The sequence below is a fragment of the Drosophila kikkawai genome, chromosome 2L (assembly GCF_030179895.1).
Source record: "Drosophila kikkawai strain 14028-0561.14 chromosome 2L, DkikHiC1v2, whole genome shotgun sequence".
NCBI lineage: Eukaryota > Metazoa > Arthropoda > Insecta > Diptera > Drosophilidae > Drosophila > Drosophila kikkawai.
Window position 1 is genome coordinate 16,332,960 of NC_091728.1, and position 17,255 is coordinate 16,350,214.

General features: G+C 44.7%; 2 protein-coding genes across 2 annotated transcripts; one reads left to right on the forward strand and one right to left on the reverse strand.

Moving 5' to 3' along the window:
* Window positions 1-571: 571 nt before the first annotated feature.
* LOC108076870 (juvenile hormone esterase) lies at window positions 572-2,520 on the forward strand. Its single transcript, XM_017169899.2, has 4 exons — window positions 572-1,462; window positions 1,522-1,735; window positions 1,790-2,246; window positions 2,305-2,520. The coding sequence occupies exons 1-4, from the start codon at window positions 572-574 to the stop codon at window positions 2,489-2,491; spliced, it is 1,749 nt and encodes a 582-aa protein (XP_017025388.1). The 3' UTR covers window positions 2,492-2,520.
* A 7,354-nt stretch (window positions 2,521-9,874) lies between these two features.
* LOC108077290 (juvenile hormone esterase) lies at window positions 9,875-11,901 on the reverse strand. The gene is made up of 4 exons (XM_017170569.3): window positions 11,787-11,901; window positions 10,724-11,728; window positions 10,215-10,665; window positions 9,875-10,153 (listed from the first exon to the last, which is right to left on the reverse strand). The coding sequence occupies exons 2-4, from the start codon at window positions 11,712-11,714 to the stop codon at window positions 9,934-9,936; spliced, it is 1,662 nt and encodes a 553-aa protein (XP_017026058.1). The 5' UTR covers window positions 11,715-11,728; window positions 11,787-11,901; the 3' UTR covers window positions 9,875-9,933.
* Between the last annotated feature and the right edge of the window lie 5,354 nt (window positions 11,902-17,255).

A 17,255-nucleotide genomic window follows, 5' to 3' on the forward strand; every position in this document is an offset into this window, starting at 1 on the left:
GGGGTTTCTAGGGTTCGCCGAGGGGTGTGTTGTCCTCGCTAAAGTTTATGACTTGCGCACCTTTTGTGCTCACCATTAAACGCTATTAGCGGGCATTTAAGGATCGCTTTTCGGGAGAGGTTAAGCCGGGGTCAGGAGTGAGGAGCAAGGAGCAAGAAACGAGAAGCGAGGAGGGTGTTCCGCCGCACACCTAATCTAATTAGCCGCGAGCACGCAAACAAGTTCACGTGGGAAAATTGGAGCAAACCGAAGTACTCCATGAGCGGCGATAAGCGTGTGGGCCGGGATAACTACCAGATCGAGAGATGGGTGTGTGTGGGAAGTAGTCTCCTGTTATTTATGGACTACAACTGCCAGCCAGAGGGACCATTGGATATGGGAAGAGATCGCAAAAGCAAATGCAAGCGCAATCGCAATCGCGTTCAACGCCCAGTGTCGATGTCAGTGTCAGTGTCCCGGGGGAATCGCATCAATTTCTGCACTTTATGTGACATAATCCCAGCCAGAACGGCCAGCTATAAAAGCCGGGTTCTGGGGCTCCAGCCTCCACAGTCTCGCGTGGCAGCGCACCATGTGGCGTCTCTGCGGAATCGTTCTGCTCTTCATTGCCTTTGTTTTTGGCCAGGCCAGTGAGGACAAGGATCTTGGCAAAGCGGTGCCAGACGAGGATGATCCCATTGGCAACAACAAGGAGCTATCGGACCTGGTCATCACCACTGCCTTGGGCAAAATCCGTGGAACTATTCTGCCTTCCCAGTCGGGACGCAATTTTTATGCCTTCCGGGGAATACCCTACGCTAAGCCACCTGTGGATAGACTCAGATTTCAGCCTCCTGAGCCTGTGGAGCAATGGTTCGATGTCCTAGATGCCACCTTCGATGGACCCAAGTGTCCTCAGCTGGGTCTCTTCAGCGGGGATGTGAGCGAGGATTGCCTGAGGGTCAATATCTACACCAAGGAGTTGCCCAGCGAGTCGCAGCCGAATGTGAGGCGTCCAGTGATTGTGTTCATTCATCCGGGAGGCTTCTACTCCTTGTCCGGTCAGAGCAAGAACTTTGCCGGCCCGCAGTACTTCATGGATCGCCGCCTGGTGCTGGTAACTTTCAATTACCGACTGGGCTCACTGGGTTTCCTGGCCACGGGCACCAAGGAGGCACCCGGCAATATGGGTCTCAAGGATCAGGTCCAGCTCCTTCGCTGGGTTAAGCTGCATATTTCCCGCTTCGGTGGGGATCCCAATTCCATTACCCTGCTGGGCTATGGAGCTGGGGCCATGGCAGTGACTCTTCACATGGTCTCGCCCATGTCGAGGGGTCTCTTTCACCGGGCCATTGTGATGAGTGGAGCTGTGACGGGTCAGTGGTCGTTGCCCGAACACCAGATGGACGTGGCCACTAAGCAGGCCACGCTGCTGCACTGTCACACGGAGAACACCACCGACATGGTGGACTGTCTAAGAGGGGTGAGCATTGTTAGTGATCCTTCTTATAATTCTTTATTAATATGAAACCTAATCCATAGAAACACTACCTAGAGTATGCCAACACCTTGCCCAAAATGTTCGAGTTTGACAGAAACAATCCCTTGATCCTGTGGAAGCCTGTGATAGAGCCGGACTTTGGCCAGGAACGGTTTCTGGTGGATGATCCCATAAAGAGCTATCAAAACGATGACTTTATGAAAGTGCCCATTATAACGGGCATGACCAAGGATGAGTTTGTGGGACCAGCATTAAGTAAGTTTCTCAGAGAACAACAAAAATCTATTTAAATTTAAATATTTTGTATAGCAATCCTGCAAAGTCCTTCCCTGCTGAGCGCCCTGAATGAGAACTTTGAGTCTCTGGCTCCCGTCTTCTTCATGTACAATAGCAGTGATCCTCGAGCGGCTAATATCAGCCAGGAGCTACGGCAACACTACTTCCAGGAGCAGCCTATCGATGCCAATCGTTCTTTGGATGCCTTGTCCAACATGTACTCGGATGCTTTGACTGGTTTTGGAATCCATCGATTCGTTCACCTGGCGGCCAGGTCCACGAAGGTCTACTACTATCGTTTTTCGTATCAGGGTTCCAGGAGTCACATTTACTACCCAGAAGATACTCCCTATGGCGTGGTGCATCACGACGATCTAATGTATCTATTTGTGGAACCCTCGATCAGTCGTATGTTCACCGAGGAGGATGACGAAGAGTTCCGCATGGTGGACATCATGGTCAGGATGTTCTCGGCCTTTGCTTATAAGGGGTAGGATTTAACACAGATCTCCTCATGGATTTTATCTTTAATTGATTTACTTTTTTAGAGATCCGAATAAACCCACTGACCTGGCCTTAAGGGACATCCGCTGGCGTCCCTTTAGTTTCATGAAACGCTACTATCTGGACATTGACAGGCACCTCACTCTCCAGGAGAATCTCAATGCCGAGCGCTACGAGATCTGGAAGCGGCTCTTCCCTCTCAACTGGCGGCGCCAAACCAAGGAGGCTTGAAGACCCTACTGTACTTTTCCAATAAAAACCGCCACTTGGCATATTTATTTTCACTGCTATTTGTTTTGTTTTTATTTTTTGCTGCTGCTTTTCAGTTGCCAAGTAACAGGCAGTCAGGCCAATTGGCATATTTTCAACTCTCCAATTTGATGATGAGCCTCGCCTCCCCCGGGTTAGTTGTTTTGGGTCTTCGTGTCATCGCTGTGTGGGTGCATATATTATACGACAGTCGGCACCCGATAACTCCGCTGTGCTACGTGTCGGGCATTATGGATTGTCGTCGATCGCGTGCCTTGTTTAGGCACTGAGAAAATTTTCTAAGCAGTTTTTGGGGGATAAAAATATTTAAATATTAAAATTATATGACGTTGTTATATGTTACATACATATATTTGATCATTTTTTGATAAAGTAATTCGAGCTTGAAAATTTCCACTTACATTATTTAAATGCAAGTTTAAATTGTTTTAAATATTATAAAAATCTTTCAGCTGCAAGTATAATATTTTCTAAATCTTTAAGTTATAGTAAAAAGCTTTATTTTATATTAAAAGTAAGTTTATTCTCTGTCCTTTCCTTTTATAGATCCTTTATTTATATATTCTGGCTAAAATTTTCCTTTCATTTTCCTCCCGTGTAGACCACCTCCGCCAAAGTCTCGACTGTTGCCGTCACCGCACATCTGTGCCTGTGCTCCGATGTGTTATTTCTCGAAGCCTCATCCACTTTGCCATCGTTGTTAGTGGGTCGCGCACAAATGTATTTTTCGTTTTTATTGCTCTTATCGGAGTTTGGTTACGCTCCAGAGCATGACAATGTCAAAAGCGGAGTCGGAGGAGTCGTCCAATTCGAGTGAGTGGCTCGTGTCCTGGTCATTAGCATAGAGGCCAACACATGACGCTCTATGTTGTCCAACCAACCACCCATCCATTCCATCACCCATCCATTCCATGACATCCTTCCAATTGGCAATCGAGAGCTCTATCATGAGTCACGCTAGGGTTCTGATCCTGCGGGGGTGATCCCACCACCACCAACAGTTGGAAAATTTTTAATATATTAATTTATGCAAATTGCAAGGCAACCGAATGTGGTCGCCTGGCTATCGCCGGCAATAGATCAATGCATGTCCGGGGTTGCTCAGTTTGATCGTTTCCACTTTAGTTTTAATTGTTTCGCTTGTCAGCAGGACCAGAAGGAGATCAGCATATGCTGCCATAATTTCTTGACTGCAAAAATGGGGAAAATATATACATATAGAAAATATTTGGATAGGGAATGAAAGTTTTTCCCCGGAGGAGAGTGGGATTCCAATCGCTGTGACTCTGGCATTCCAATTTCCAGCGAAATATTTGGACAAGAGGCCACAGCGTTGCAGCAGATTTCGATTTCCGCGAACTGCCAAAGCGCAAATAAAGTTGTGAGAGCTGCTCTCTGCTCCCAGCTTCGACTCCCAATCCTAGTCGCAATCCCAGTCCCAGAGCCCCCAGGGTCCAAATCATATCAGATGGAGTCCATGGAGCCCGAGGTGTCGGTTCAACCTTTCCTGCTGCGACTGCCGGCCGACTCGAGGCGGCCTGGCCAGGTTTTATTGACTGATGGAAATCGCTCAAAGAGCAGTTGAGCTGAGCTTGCTTGCTTGCCCACAAAATGTAATTAGATTGCGAGGATGGGGACGTAGACGAGGCCGCGGACTCCCACCGAACCGCAGAAATGGTATTTCCACCTCTGCGGTTATCCCTGGCCAGAAAGACGCGTGCTTGGAACTCCTGCTGTCAACATCAGTGCCCAGGAATCTCTTGGAGCTCTGCTCGGTCCAAGGCAATGAAGTTGTCTGGCAATTGACGCGCGATAAACCTAGGAGACACACAGTTCGAAGCTGCGCTGAGAGGCCGAAACAAAGGCGATCCGGTTGCGAATCTCCAGTTTTACACGGAGAAAAACGAGGGAGAATTTAATTTCGAGGAAAATTAAGGAACTAACTACCCCGAAAAATGTTTAATTAAAGTTATCTATTTATAAAATTCTCAAATAGGTTAAAATAAATAAATAAAATATGTTTAAAACAAGTAACTTAAAATAATTTCTTTAATAAATTTATAAATGTACAGTGGAATTATTTACAAAAACATATTCCTCTCAGTGCCTTTGTTGTTGGTGTCTCTTACATAGAAAAATTTGCACAAACATCACAAAACTCATAAATAACAACAACAACGACAGCAGCAGAGGCAGTTGAGGCCGCAGCAGCAGCAGCTAAAGTTGCAACAGGAACAACAAACATTGCATCCAGAAAGTGTCCACCGATCTGCGACTCTTGACTCTTTTTTTCTACCATAGCCTTAGCGATGGATAATGTGCATTGCAGTCCACAATTTATGAGTCACTCGGCCGGCACAGAGTCTGTTTTCCTTTGCCCAAAAGCTATAAGCTATGCCAGGCATTTATTGGGTTAAGTTTGGCGAATGGGAGAGGCATTGACATATTTCCATGGATGGGTAAAGGTGGGTGTGGGAAATCGCAGATTTAAGTTGAAGAATGGATAGAGCTAGGGGAATTATTTCAGTTAAGTTTTAAGTTTATTTATTTACAATTTATAAATAATACTCCAAGAAGTCGTAGGTTTTAGTTACTAAAACTTACCCTATTTAAATGTCCAAGTGGAAATGAACATTTAAAAATAAAAACCTTAATTATGTTCCCATTCAAACCGACATTGGCATGTGCCTCGGAAAACCCCCTTACCTGTAAATCACCCACATAGGTAGCTAACAGAAGCTCCGCGTCTGATAGGAAAACTCTGGGCATGCGCCTTGCCGAGTGCTGGCATTATCCGAGTTTATGGTGCATGGCAGCACCCCAAACTATTAGCATAGGAAAATGGAAAACTCCGAAAAGTGAAAAGCATTTAACAGACAATTGCGTGCGGTTCGTGGGCGATCCGTCAGCGGACGATGAAAATATGCTGATAAGCTGGCGAGAAAACCATTAGCAGCCAGTCGTCGGGTGGGTATCCTGGCAGCATTTTTAATAACTGTCATGATCCTGCGGCGCCGCTTATTGGAAAATATATTTTTGGAGTGGCAACCTGGAGGAGTCGCGTGCCGATCGCAAGCTGTGCTTGACCCACTCGGACGGAGTCAGCCTCATTTGAACATCTCATGCTGATCTGTCAGTCAGGGAGTCAGCCTCCCTTGTAGAAGATAAGAGGAAACTGGGTTTCGTTGTCTGTTGTCATCGCGGCATCGGGTTTCAATAATAGTTTTTATTTTTATGCAGCTTTCGATGCTTGCGATGATGGATCGTGTTACACAGACAGCGAGGGGTGGATTCGGGATTGCCTAATAGGAGGTAGAGGCAGATCCCCTTGTTGAAGTACCTTCAAGTCAATAGTCAATAGCGAGCCTTTCAAGCCCTCCAGTTATTTGTTTTATTTTCTTTTCCTGGAAAATGCTGAAAAGTTTAATGAGCTTGTCAGAAATTCTACTGGTGCTTCTTTCAGGCAACCAACTAATCGATGACAAATTGAATTCTGTCCATGTGAAAGTTGCCTCTGATTGATGTTGAAGATCCCCGATCCCCACACACTGTCAACGGTTTAGTGGATCGTTTAACTAATTGCTCAATACCTGGCCTTTGGATCCATTAGAACAAGTGCATCAAGATGCGCCGGGGGCGCCCCAAAAAAGCATTATTTCCATTTCCCAGACTCCGCGAACTATTAATCACTCACCAAAAAATTGTACGATACGATTTCATTAATTGTGGCCAAAACACACTCGCAGAAGGAAAACCACACCCGCATGCCGTTCGAGAGAGTTTCCCACGAGCTGGTTACCAGTTACTCCGCCTCTCCCCCGAGTCGAGCTTCGACTATGACTCCGACTCCGGCTCCTCAACCAGTTGCTCTGACCCTTGACTAGCGCTATATTTAGCCCACTCCCTCAGGTGGAGTGGAGCATTAGCCAGTGCGAGCACGTAGCTTTTCCACCGGAAGGTGCCGCAAGGTGATGAAGAGTTGAGTCGCGTCCCAGGGCAGCGACTGCAGTTCACGTGAAGACAGCTGCCACAGAAGCAGTCGCATTCTGTGCCCTCATATTGTAGTTCAGTGTCAACGTCAACCACGTAATCAACTTACAGGAACCCATTGCCAGGGTAAACAGTCGGCACTGTACACTGCGCAAAATATTAGGGATACTTTTTAGAGGTTATCTAGATATTTATATGAAGAAATAAAATAAAATTGTAAACATATTATTTTTGATAGTTTAAATATTTTTAACATTAAATTCCATATTTTTCTATATTTTCCAAGACTATTTAATAAAGGATAATAATGTCTAAAGGTGTTCTTGCTCTTATTAGGTTTAACAACAAAAGGTTTAAACTACAAACAAATTGGCTAAACATTTCAATAGCTCTTCTTTTTCTTCCAGTGCACCCTCTAGCCCTCTCTCGCAACATCCCTTCCAAAAGAAAAAAAATTGCAACAATCCGCAGAGGCAACCCCCGAGCTAGCTCTGGTCTTGGTCCTCGCCGTGTCCTGGGCACGCTAATGTTTGGTTTCATTAGTCCTGAGCGACAAATCAAACAGTTTGTGGCAGTTTGTTTGCTGTATTTTTTCCGGCATCCATCCGTTGTTTACACTCATTAGTTGGTCCTTCTGGCACTGGGAACTTGGAAATGGGAACTGGGAAAGCAGATTCCTCGCACCCTCGTGACAACTAGCATACGTTTGGAGGGCGCACTGATTTTCGGTCGGTCGTTGAGGGTGCCACTCACGGATGTTGTTTCGTTTTCATTATTTAAAGCACATTAATAATCACATTTGACAACAGAGCCTGGGCGAGGACTAGGATATAGGATTAGAGGGCAGGGCCAGGGGGTGATATATCGGAAAACTGCAAATATTGGCACAGGACGTGGCGGTAGCGGCACTTAACGCGCTTGTAATGACTGCGAATATTTGCGCTTTTTATGTCCTTTGAATTGGGTGCAAAAAGATGGCAATCTGCGGATGAAAGTGGGTGTGGCACTCAATTGATTTGTGGTTAGTCAAAATACCTTTCTACAGAGGTAGGTGACTATGACTTGGATTATCATAAATCTCCCTCTGCGAGGGTGGTCCTCCAAACATTTCTATTAGCATCGGAGCCCCGAAAAACATGCATAATTATAAGTGTTCCTGAGGCCTTCATCAAACAAAAGCGACTGCCATATCGCAGCGAACAACAAAAGACACTCACTCGACCACACACACGCACAACTCACAACTTGGAACCAGTTGGGAACTTGGAGTAGCCTGGCAGAGACAGCGAGACAATGGGGACAGGGACTGGGACAGCTCACATGTGAGTCGAGTCGCTTTATCGAATAATCAAGTTGTGCATCGTCAAACTAAAACGTGAAAAAAGGGAAAACAATTAATTTAAAGGTCGTTTGATGTGAACACTTTCACCCAAAACAAACCAGATACCAGAGTCCTTTGATGTCGGCTGCAAGTGCGGGAAAGGCGGAGCATCCATTAATCACAGCAATTCGAATTCGGATTTGTATAAATATGTAATTAACCGCAGAGTAGGGATAGGAGGAGTCTGTCAGACGAAAAGGTAGTCAGTTCTAGGCGCCATCGTGGGTGGGGGAAATTAATGGAGTTGTTTTTTGGAAAATGAAAAGAGGGATTCTTGTCTCAGCCTTTGTGATCAAAGCTCTGTCCGAGCGGATCCCTCTTCCACGAATACCAATCAATCGGACTTCGGCTTCGATTGCAGGACAAAATGCTCGCCTGGATCTTCCCAGAAAATACGCATAACAAAGCGATATGGTCTCCACTCTCCGCTGGAATCGAATCCTTGCCCACTTCCCTCAATTTGTATTGTCATTAGCGATTATGGGCGTAATCCGATATGTTGACAGAACGCATAAACGGGGCAGCAGACAGACAGGCAGGCCGGCAGGCTGACAAGCCCATAAAGCATTCGATCCTTGGCGCTACTTCAAAACTGTTTACTCCTTTTGTGAACTCAATAAAAACGTAATCAAACCCGCAATGCGAGGTGCCTGAGGGGGATGATGATGATGCGTCACAAAAAGAGCAAGAACGGAGGGGTTTGGGATTGGGATCGAGCCAGGTTTTCCATCGAAAACCATGGCGCAGGCGTAGCGAAAGTGAAATCGAGACGCGGCCACAAACGAATCGGCAGCTGGAACACCTTCGCATCATCATGATGATGATCCTCGGGATCCTGATCTCGAGAACAGGGCTGATCGAGGCTGTTTCTGTGTTCCGTTTTCTGTTTTCTGTTTTGTTAGACGCTCTCACAATGAACCCAGCCAAAGTCAAAAGGGGCACGCGCTCAAGGCTCACGGCCAGGACTCAGCTCGACTAGACAGGAGACATTGTGACTGATCGGGGTCGCTGTCTAGACCAGCCGCAGACACAACTTTAATAGACTTATTGTAATTGAGTCACAAAAGCCACTCAATATCCCTTTTTCAACTCTTTTCCAGCTGCTGCGGGAAAGAAGGAAAGGTGCTAAGGACTCTCAGGATTAATCTCCGCATCATTTCGATGTGTTAATGTTGAAAGTGAAATTTAATTAAAATTTGCAAATCTTTTTGCCCTGTCATTCCATGCCATGTCATGTGACTCTGTCAAGTTGACTTGCCCACCTTTTTGTGGCAACTGTGTCCTTGTCCCAAAAGGGAATAGGACAATGCGTAGTGTTTGCCTTTGCCCCTCATAAAATTTAAGGGACACACACAGAGAGCTAACAAGTTAATTTTCCATATTTTCTTTTGACCAACTTGGTGTCCTTTGTGGTCAGCGAAGGGTTTCGCACGAGAACGTTAAGGAAAATGCTTTAAATTCCTGCAAAACTTTGAGTAAAATCACAAATTAAACACAACTGACAACTGATTATTAAGTTCCCTGTTATGGGGAGTCTCTTTCGCCACCCCCAAAGGGGGCAGCAGGCGATAATCCTTTTGTATCCCATCGCATTGTTTGGCATTTTCACGCAAGAGCAAATCGTAAATGTCAATAGCAGCGCATCTGTGCAAGGGGATAAGTCCCAGGACCTCAATGGAGGATGAGAGGGTGGAATCAGGAGCGGTTTTTACATGTGCGACGCAAACCTGACAATTACAATAATTCAAAGGCCCCCACCTAAAAAAAAGGTCAGAGTTCCACAAAGCAAAGCAAAGCCAGAAACATTTAAAGACAAATTAATGTTTATTTAAGCTGCCTTGGCCCGCCTCCCAGGCAGAGACTAATTGCCTCCAAGGAAAAAGCAGAGAAAATCTCACGCCTTTGTTGATTAATTAATCAAAGTAAATAGTTGCAGCGAGCCAAGAGCAGACTCGCTAAGCGAGCGTCGAGCGTTGAGTGTCATTAGCGTAATCTAAACGGCCTATTGATAAGCTTTTTCCACACCTAATTGCTACATTAATATCCCCATAACACCAGCGGCCAAAACAGCCGCAAGGCTGACTTGCCAGGCAGCGCCTCCGCTTCGGGGAGGCGTGGGAAACAGTTCATCCCAGACGGCATATCGATCGGCATAGCCGGGCAAGCCCACCTGGGTCTCCACCCCGTTGTAGAGCATCTTTAGGTTCGTGGAGTTGCAGGCCGGCCAGTTATCGGTGTTGTTTAGGGGTGTCCTTAAAAAGGAAGAATTTATTTTAGAGCTTAATAAGAGTGTATAAAATAGTTAAAACTTACCCTGCTTTGGCAAAGTGGGCAAACCAGCTGGTGAATCGCTTCATCATAAAAATATCAGAATGTCCTTCGGGTAATAGAGTGCCATACCACAGACCCGGCATCACATATTGCAGATCATCTGCATGGCCCACTCCCAGGGGTTTTTTGTTCTCATCTAAAGCAGCCGAGACACTACGCTCTCCTATGTAATTCGTGCGCAGGTGAAACACGGGTGTAAAGCTTCTGGCCAGGTCAACTAGACGGTGGACACCATGGCCTATTATGGCATCAGAGAAGATTTCGCCAAAGTTTTTTATATTCTCTTCACTAATCTTGGTTACATTTTTTCCCAGATAAAAGTCCTTAAGTCTGTGACCAATGTTTGCATCTTGATTGTACAGGAAAAGTTCAGGTGCGTACTCCACAAAGTTAGACCCAAGATCATGAAGCAGAGGTTCATTTTCCAGGTGAACTAAAAAAGGAAAATGTTTACTTAAGATAAATATAAATTTAATTATAACTTAACCCACCATTAGCTGTATAATCCAACTCGTTGGCCGTGTAACTGACCAGCAAAGGAACCCGGTTGAAGTTGCCCTCCTCGATTAGTACCGTGGGATGTCGGGACAGAAAGTGACCATCGATCTCATAGTTCCACTTCATGTTCACAAACTGATACGTTTCCCATGCCTTGCAGATCTCCACAATTCGTGTCCAGTTCTCATTTCGCAGACACTCCACCAAATCCGAGGGATCGTACAGGGGACAGCCCAATTCTCTAGCCAGTTTTCTTGTCCAGAAAAGGTTATCGATGGCATAGTGATTGGTGGCTGAGCCACTCATTAGGATGGCACGATGAAAGAGTCCTGCGGAAAGAGGCGAAGCCAAGTGTAGACTTACAGCCATCGAACCTGCACTCATGCCCAGCAAGGTCACCATATCTGGGTCACCGCCAAAGTGACTTATGTGATCCCTGACCCATTGCAGGGCCATCACCTGGTCGAGGTAGCCAAAGTTTCCCCTCGTCTCGCTGCTGTTCGGACTGAGGAATCCCAGGGCTCCCAGGCGATAGTTGAAGGCCACGAAAACCACATCGTGATCGAGTAAGTACTGAGGACCTGCCTCGTAGATACTGTGACCACTGCCAAGGACATTGGCTCCACCGTGAATGTAAACGATCACGGGTAGTTGTGCCTCGAGGTTCTTGGTAAAGACGTTTAGCTTCAGGCAGTCCTCGCTCATGAAGAGAGCAATACCTGGTTGTGGACACACCAGGGAATCGGTTGTGGCCTTTAAAACCTCATCACCCCAACTGGATTCTGGTACGGGATTGGTGAACCTTAGTTGTCCCACAGGAGCCTGGGCATATCGTATGCCCCTGAAGGCGTATATAGTGTTTCCTTGAAAGCTCTGCAAGATACTGCCTTGGATTTTGCCCAAAGAGAGCTCTACGATGGGGTCTTCAGCGGTAATCGCAGAGATAAGCAGCAGGGTTGAGAGTAAGGAATATATCTTCAGCATTTTGTGTTTTTAAACTAGAATTATACAAATTTAAATTTATTATATGCCAGAGAGCTCTTTCTATTTTCTTACCAAGTCAAAATTGCCCTAGAAAAATAAGTTCTCAGCGTTCGTCTTTGTTTTCACAATAATTTTATTAGATTTCCCCTTTTCGGTGGTGCTTACCCGCATGTTACGAGTCTCTCCGCGGAACCGTGACTGCAGGTTTCGCACGGTTTTCACTGCGACCATATCTCGACAACAACTTGGAGGAGATAACTTGATCGATTAGGCCAAGTCCGAGATTAGCCTTCGTGTTGGTCAGTGTTGGCACTAAAAATAAAATTCAAGATTAGGCCAAAACGTTTTAAAAGGTTCAATCTCAAAGCCATGACCTTGTAGTTTAATTGCTGAAACTCCAAATTCAATTGAGACTTATTGCTTCATTGAGAGGGTTCCGTTTGGGATTTGGGTTCGTTAGAGACACACACATCACCCTGATTTGCACCACCGATCGGCACGGATCCTACGCCCGCAGATTTTTTAGAGTTTCGACTCTAGTTTTTCTCATGGCCGGCACTGAGATTTAAATTGATTTCCTTATTAATGCACACATCCCTCTTGTAATATTCAATTAAAACTACCCACGACGATCTGCCATAACAGTGCGCTGATTGACACACACAGACCCGAGTGGTAATTACTACTGGGAGAAACCCATGATGATCTCCTTTTCAGACGAAAATGATGGCGGCGAAGGAAATGACCTTTGTGAAATAAATTCCCTTAATTGCAACCGTTTTTAATTGCCACTGGAAGTATGTATGTATTTAGATGATCTTCAAATCTCAGCAGCAATGAATATTAATATATTTCGGATTAAAACAATTTTCACACATCGCCGCGTCTCTCAGACTGGCAACGAAATTGCGACAATCTGCTGCTGGAGCGGAGCTCACCATTCCGGACACTTGAGTGCCCATGTGCACACCGCAGCACCACGGGATCTAAGCGGAGCAGAGCGGAGCTGAGACGAAGCCACTCGAGTTGTTGCAAATATATGAGTGGCCTCTTGACAGACATCGTGGAAGCTCGAGGGTTCTTTGTGTGCTTTGGTCTGCGGCAGGCTGCTGCAGCTTCCTGTGGCTTGATGACGTCGCCGTGGAAGCCCAGACATGTTGAAATTTCTCACGCATCGTCAGCAGATGTTGTTGTACTTGTTGGGGGGTTAAGTGAGGAAATCTATCATATTGGGTTTTAAATATTACAGAAAGTGGGAGTACGAGTTCTAGATATTCTGGCTAACAAGTTCTAGTAACCTTTATAGACTTTAAATTATTGCAAAATCAGCTAATTCCAGTTTATACATAGTTAATAATTTATCTATATTTTTCCCGAGACTCCATAGACTTCCTTTACAATTTCAATCTACCTCTCAGTTCTCTTTCCGACTACTTGGCTGAGGTCACGCCCTTGGAGGTCCTAAAATACTCCAGGCTCTGCCCCCAAAAAGGAAATTAGAAGATCAATTACATAAAGGTCGAATTGTTGCGAAATTTTCATTGCAGCTGCCTTCGAGACCACTAGAAAAACCAGCCCTGTTCAGCCATGCAAATTCGCAATGTATATTTAAATAAGAATAACTGACTCAGACTTTGGCTCTGGGCTATTAGATGACAACTGAATGGAAACTGTGGCAACTCTCAAGTGACCAACATGCAGGCCTCCTTGCTCCGCTCCAGGAGAATGAAAGGAACACCACGCCCCTCGCTGAGTCCCAATGCCAATGCCAATCCAAATCCCATTTACCAGTTGAGAACAAAGCCATAAGAAAGACCCAAGGAAAGCAACAATTGCCGCACACTCACACACGATAAACCACTTGAGTAATCAATCAAAGCGATAGGGAAACCCCGACCCAGCCGTCTTGTAATGAATATTTAAAGATGGAAATTATCGCAATCCGACAAAGGACTACAAAAGGGGGTAGAGAGTGCCCCGACCTCGGCATTTTGCATAACTGATAGCCGGAACAATAGACCAATATCGACTATATATGCTTTGCATACCCCGTACCCTCGGGTACGAGCATAATGCGATAATTTGAGCACAAAAGTGCCGAGGTTTCGGCTGGCCATGCCCTACCACATGTACTTATAACATCTTGCTGGCTGGCTCTAATCGCAGGAACATATTCTCCGTAATCAATACTGAGGACTGGCATAAGCTGAAGTTCGGAGAGAGATCCTCAAGTGAGCAAATGCCACGAATGTGAAACAAATAACAAAAAGGAGTGTTGCTCCTTCAATGAGTAGTCCTCGCAAAGGGTTGCTCTTGCTCTCCAAAACCTTTGTGGCATTGTAATGAGCGTGACGTCTTATTTGTTCAAGACGAGGGTTAAGAGTCTGAGGTCCTGAGGAGAGAGGGTTTCTCCGGCTGCCAACGTTCCCTATTCGAGTTCAGTTTCACACCATTGCTCAGCGATTGTTTGGTAAATAGGCTCTAATTTCTAATAATTGTTGAAGTGGTTCAATCAAAAGGGGGTTTTTGTCATTAAAAATAAGAGTAATCATCAAGGAATCAATTTAATAATTTTAATTGTGGAAAGAATTTAAATACATAACAGAAAAATGTAAGCAGTTAATATATATTCAAATAATATTTGCTTTTATTAAATATAATACTCAAAAAACTTTTATAACTTTCCCCTAATGAACCCCTTGCAATAATTTCCCTTTCATAGGAGACTCATTCTCCCCAAGAAATTAACAACGTTTTTTATGGCCCTAACATGTCAATAAACTGGCCACTTCAAAATGCAGAACTCCTACTCCTCTCTCCCATTTATTTTTTTGGGTTTTACAATATGAATTGATGTGCACAAGGCCTGGGGCAAACCCTACTCAATTGGTTGCCAGGGCCAGTGGCTTTACCCCCAATATCAACTCGAAAAAAGGGCTAAGTGAACCCTAAAACGAAAGTTTCGATCGGCACGGACTCCGTGTCCGCTCGGAGTATTTGCCACTTAATTGAGATTAATTGAAGTTATGTGCCGCGATCTGAATAAACAACTTTGCAGCCATTTTGTTTATGGATGCGTTTTATGTGCACACACAACAGCCCAGAAGCCAAGCTGAAAATATTATTAATAATTACAAGGGGCACCCCGAAAAATAGTTATAGAGCTGCGAACCCTCGGCAGTCGAAAATTTGATTAAATTAAATTGAGTGCGACGGAGTAGCAGCAGCAGCAGCAGCGGATGTGTATCTTTCAGATACTCTCGGGCAATAGGCAGATCTTTTTGGTGATCCCGAGGTGAATGCACTCGCCTCTAACGCCGATGTGGATGTGTTGATGATTCCAATGTTATGGATATGGATCTCCTGGCTGCCCCTCAATTGCCATGGCGTGTTAACGGCCATCGTTCGTTGTAAGTCAAAACTAGCAATTTAAGCTAATTGACATTCAAATGCAGTTGAATAAACTATTTGGGCAATGAGTGCAGTTGTGGATAAATGGAGTGACAATAGCTTAGGTCGTTGGCTTCTTTACGGAGTGTGTTGAAGAAATATTTGTGTTTTAGAGCAGGGATATTCAGTCTTAGCAGCTTGAGTAATTCTTTAACAAAGATAAGACCTTTCTTTCAATGGAATATTAAGCCATTTAAATTATTATAAAACTGGATCCCCAGTCTTTGCATTTTTAAAAATTAAAAGCCCCAGCAGCACTTTGACTTTTCGATTGGCAAAATATAAAATCACTTCCGTAAATTCATTTAAAGACTTTAAACATTTACGGCACCACAGGATCGTTTATCATCCTTCCATCCAACCCCATCGACAGATCGCGCCCATCATTTATAAATTGCCGCATCGAATAAAGGCGAACGCTTGAGTAAATCCATTTAATTGCCGTCGCTGCCTGTGCGAATCCCAGGTCCTTGATGTCCGTGAAATATTCGCGGATGCCCGGCCTCCGCAATCAAAGCCGAAAAAAAAGGAGCGACTTACTCCAACCGGATGTGTTCGCACTCATGTAAACATGCGTTTGTCATTAGACACACCGGAAATATTGACAGAATTCGACACGCGGCGCACGACCAGCTAGCGAGTCCTGTGAGTCCTGCGCAAGAGGAGCTCGCCACTTAATGTGCCATTTGATTTTTTAAAATTGCAAAATTTTTAACAATTCAACTGCTTTTCGATTTTCGCTTGAGTAAACAGCGTTAGATCTTCGGCATCGGGATCGGGTGGTTTTTATATTTTTTAAAGTCCACAAAGAGGGGTGTCCTTTTCCCTTGTCCCCGTGTGCGTGTGTCCTTTGTCTGGGCATCTTTGTTTGGCCTGAAGTGTCGTCGCCATGTCGAATTGTCGTGTTCTTTTTTAACCCAAGTACCTGAAATTTTACAGTTTCGGCTCTGGGTGTTTTGTTTTTAATTCCTCCGAGAGGGAGCGAGAGTTTACTAATTAGATTTTATTGCGTAGCGCGAATCGCTTTGTCGCCGCCGGCAAGTGTGAAAAATCTTCCATGTTTTTTACGGTTTGAAATTCGCTAGGAGATCGCTTTTCTTTTCTAAAATTTATGTGCACTTTATTGATTACAAAATTTAAAGAATATTTGTCTGGGATTCTGGGAAATACATTTTAAAGTAAGAACACCGCTAAATGCCACGCGCTTCGAAAACAATTGAAACAATCCTGGGGTTTGAGGAGTTTCAAAAATTTGGGACAAGGAATGCGGGTATCTCTCGGAGGATTGTGGGAGAATTTGCCCGTAAATATGATGTAATCCAATGCCAATAGTTTTCACAAAAAAACACAAAGCAAATGCAAATAATATGCATGAGAAGGAATTTTACATAAATTCGGGTTTACAAAATATATTAAACGTGGGAAAATATGAAAATATATAGGGTTCGCTGGTAATCCTTCCCACAGACAATAGGTCAGTGTGAAAATAAATATTCCATCCATGTAAGCCCATTAAGGGAACACACCACACACACACCTGACCTCGACCTCGGCTCAACTCATTTGACCCGAGAGAGTGTTTGGACAGATTAGAGAGCCAAGCTACTTAGCAGCAGATCACTTGTCCAAGCATTTTCACCCGAGCTGCCTTTACATTTCAATTTTCCCAATTTTCAATTCCCATTTTATTCCATCGAGGACCAGCGACCGGCGATCGGGGATCGGCCCCATGCCGAGTGTGAAAGGTATTCGACTCTATTATCGCCCCGACTAGATCTCTCCTGTAGTAGATCCCTGTGTTGTCGTTTATGTTTTCGGTTTCATTTATCAGTTTGTGGAAATGCCAGTTGAACAATGAGAAATTATGAGACTTGCTTTAAATCATTTACCATTTACGGGACGAGTCCCATCGAGTCTTATCGGTTCGCTGCGATCTGGCCGTCGTCGTTAGTTGCCAATTGAATGATTTTCCACTATATATGTATATGTATGTGGTTTTAATTGCAACAGAGTTGACTTTTCCTATATCCCAAAACTTTACCCAAGGGCAGTTCCACTTAATTAGCTGCGAATTGTTCGTATGGAGATGTG

Excerpts from the sequence above, each read along its gene's own strand:
- LOC108076870 (XM_017169899.2), top strand. The coding sequence starts at position 572 with ATGTGGCGTCTCTGCGGAATCGTTCTGCTCTTCATTGCCTTTGTTTTT. Across the intron at positions 1,463-1,521 it reads TGGTGGACTGTCTAAGAGGG|AAACACTACCTAGAGTATGC; the intron begins GTGAGCATTGTT and ends CCTAATCCATAG. Across the intron at positions 1,736-1,789 it reads GTTTGTGGGACCAGCATTAA|CAATCCTGCAAAGTCCTTCC; the intron begins GTAAGTTTCTCA and ends TATTTTGTATAG.
- LOC108077290 (XM_017170569.3), bottom strand. The coding sequence starts at position 11,714 with ATGCTGAAGATATATTCCTTACTCTCAACCCTGCTGCTTATCTCTGCG. Across the intron at positions 10,666-10,723 it reads GTTGGATTATACAGCTAATG|TTCACCTGGAAAATGAACCT; the intron begins GTGGGTTAAGTT and ends TTCCTTTTTTAG. Across the intron at positions 10,154-10,214 it reads GCCCACTTTGCCAAAGCAGG|GACACCCCTAAACAACACCG; the intron begins GTAAGTTTTAAC and ends TTCCTTTTTAAG.